This window comes from Sinocyclocheilus grahami, unplaced genomic scaffold (genome assembly GCF_001515645.1).
Source record: "Sinocyclocheilus grahami isolate Dianchi unplaced genomic scaffold, SAMN03320097.WGS_v1.1 scaffold1445.1, whole genome shotgun sequence".
Classification (NCBI taxonomy): Eukaryota; Metazoa; Chordata; class Actinopteri; order Cypriniformes; family Cyprinidae; genus Sinocyclocheilus; species Sinocyclocheilus grahami.
Genome location: NW_015506624.1, coordinates 373 through 2,429, shown reverse-complemented (window position 1 = coordinate 2,429; position 2,057 = coordinate 373). Strand labels below are relative to the sequence as shown.

The 2,057-nt window shown below is 30.7% G+C and overlaps 1 protein-coding gene across 1 annotated transcript in view; it reads left to right on the top strand.

Moving 5' to 3' along the window:
- LOC107570350 (collagenase 3-like) overlaps positions 1-971 on the top strand; it is a 3,862-nt gene extending 2,891 nt beyond the window's left edge. The window contains exons 8-10 of the mRNA XM_016256574.1: positions 379-538; positions 617-720; positions 847-971. Coding sequence (XP_016112060.1) covers positions 379-538; positions 617-720; positions 847-947 — 365 coding nt within the window. The 3' untranslated portion in view covers positions 948-971. The remainder of the gene's footprint in view (positions 1-378; positions 539-616; positions 721-846) is intronic.
- The last annotated feature ends 1,086 nt before the right edge of the window (positions 972-2,057 follow it).

The following is a 2,057-nucleotide window of genomic DNA, read 5'->3' as shown; positions in this document are numbered from 1 at the left end:
AACCTTTCAGTGAACAGTTCTTTAAAGAACCATTTTTTTTCTAAGTGTAAAGAACATTTTAATAATCTAAAGAACCCTTTTCCACTATAAAGAACCTTTTGTCCAATGGAAAGATATTTCACCCTTTTAAAAATAAAGGTTCTTTATTGACATTGATGGTTTCATTCATGAAACCTTTCCAAGGCACAAAAGGCTCTTAACAGTGGAAAAGAGTTACTTAGATTATCAAAGTGTTCTTCACATCAAGGAAAAAATTGTTCTTTTAAGAACTGTTGACTGAAAGGTTCTTCAGGGAACCATTGATGCCAGTAAAGAATGTTGAGATGGTTATGTCATATGAGACATGAAATATAATTTGAAAATGTTGTCCCTCCTCAGGTGAGAAGGTCTGGGCTCTCTATGGCTATGATATGGTACTGGGATATCCCAAAAGTATCAGCATATTCCATTTGCCAAGAAAAGTGAAGAAAATCGACGCAGTCCTCTACGATGAGACAAGCTACAAAATCCTGTTTTTCGTTAACAACCAGATTTATAGGTCAGTAAATCACTTAATCTGATCGAGCTGGTCATCTTTTTCAGGAATCCTCAAGTAACATGAATTTATTTTGTACAGTTATAATGAGGAACAACGCAAACTGGAGAAAGGTTATCCTAAACCGGTGGAAGAAGTTTTCTCTGGAATGACAGGGAAGGTGACCGCAGCCTTCCAGTATAAAGGTATGGGTTTTGCATACCTTTATTTACATTCATTCATTTAGCAGATGCTTTTATCCAAAGTGACTTACAAACAAGAAAATCTGAAGTAAAACCCCATCTAACACAGTTTTTTATGATCATTTTTAGGTTTCAACTATATCTTCAGCGGACCAAATATGTTTGAGTTTGGCGCACACAACAACAAGCTGCTCCGTGTTCTCAACAACAATTATTTCCTGCCCTGTTAGTCAATGTTGAGTTTTTCTTTAAAGCTCAGCAATATACTGCCTGCAGCCCTGCACGAAGTAAAATCTGAACCGTCAGTATTTTAAAGTAAATGATTAAGTAACTTATTAACTAATAATTTATTTGACCAAAAAGTAGGTATTTTAGTATCCTTGGCAACAAAATAAAACCTGTTTTATGATTGATGCAATTTAAAAATAAAGAATTAAACAATTTGCTGAATAATCTGAATATTGTTTTTTTTTTATTGTTTATTAATCTGTCTGATATATGTAGGATTGTTAAATAGGGAAGACCAATTAGAAATTAGCTACAGTACATGGATGAAATCACTATAATACCTGAAACATAATCAGGTGATCACAGATGTTTCAAGTCTGTGTGAAAAATTATGCTAAATTACAGAAAATAAAAACCAAGGGGGGAAAAAAAATGTGATTATAATTTGTAATCATGTTGATGTTTGTATATAATAATAATAATAATAATAATAATAATAATTACTTTATCAGGTTACTTTACCATTTAAGTTACTTTTCAATTTATAATCATTAATATAACATTTTTAGAGGCAATACATCTAATTTTAACTAGAAGATAAAAGTATGAATTAGCTACCTTATATATGCTGCACCTGTGTATTATTTTTAACAAGGCATTATGTTTACTTTTAAGGTAAAATATTGTTAAACCAATGCTCTTATAAGTAAAACATATACCTAAATAAAATATGTAAATAGAAAATTGTGACAATTAAAACATACAATACTGACTTCTTGAAAAAGCCAGTTTTTGTGTTGTCTATTTAGTGCCCCTGTCTGTAACAATAATTAGTCCTTAAATTGTTTTTAGGGCATTGATTTTTTTTTCTCAGCAAATATTGGTATGTAATTATTTACGATTAATTAATTAATGAGCAAATCATGTCATATCAATAAATCATTATAATGCCATTTATCCAATTCCTTCTAAGACCCCATCACTAAACTTGATTTATGATTAATTTAACATATAATGTTAATTTGATTCGGACAAAAATAATCAAGAAACTTTTTGGGGGAAAAAGCAACTTTGCCGTCCAAGTATTCCTTCTCAGATTTGATGGCTACTTT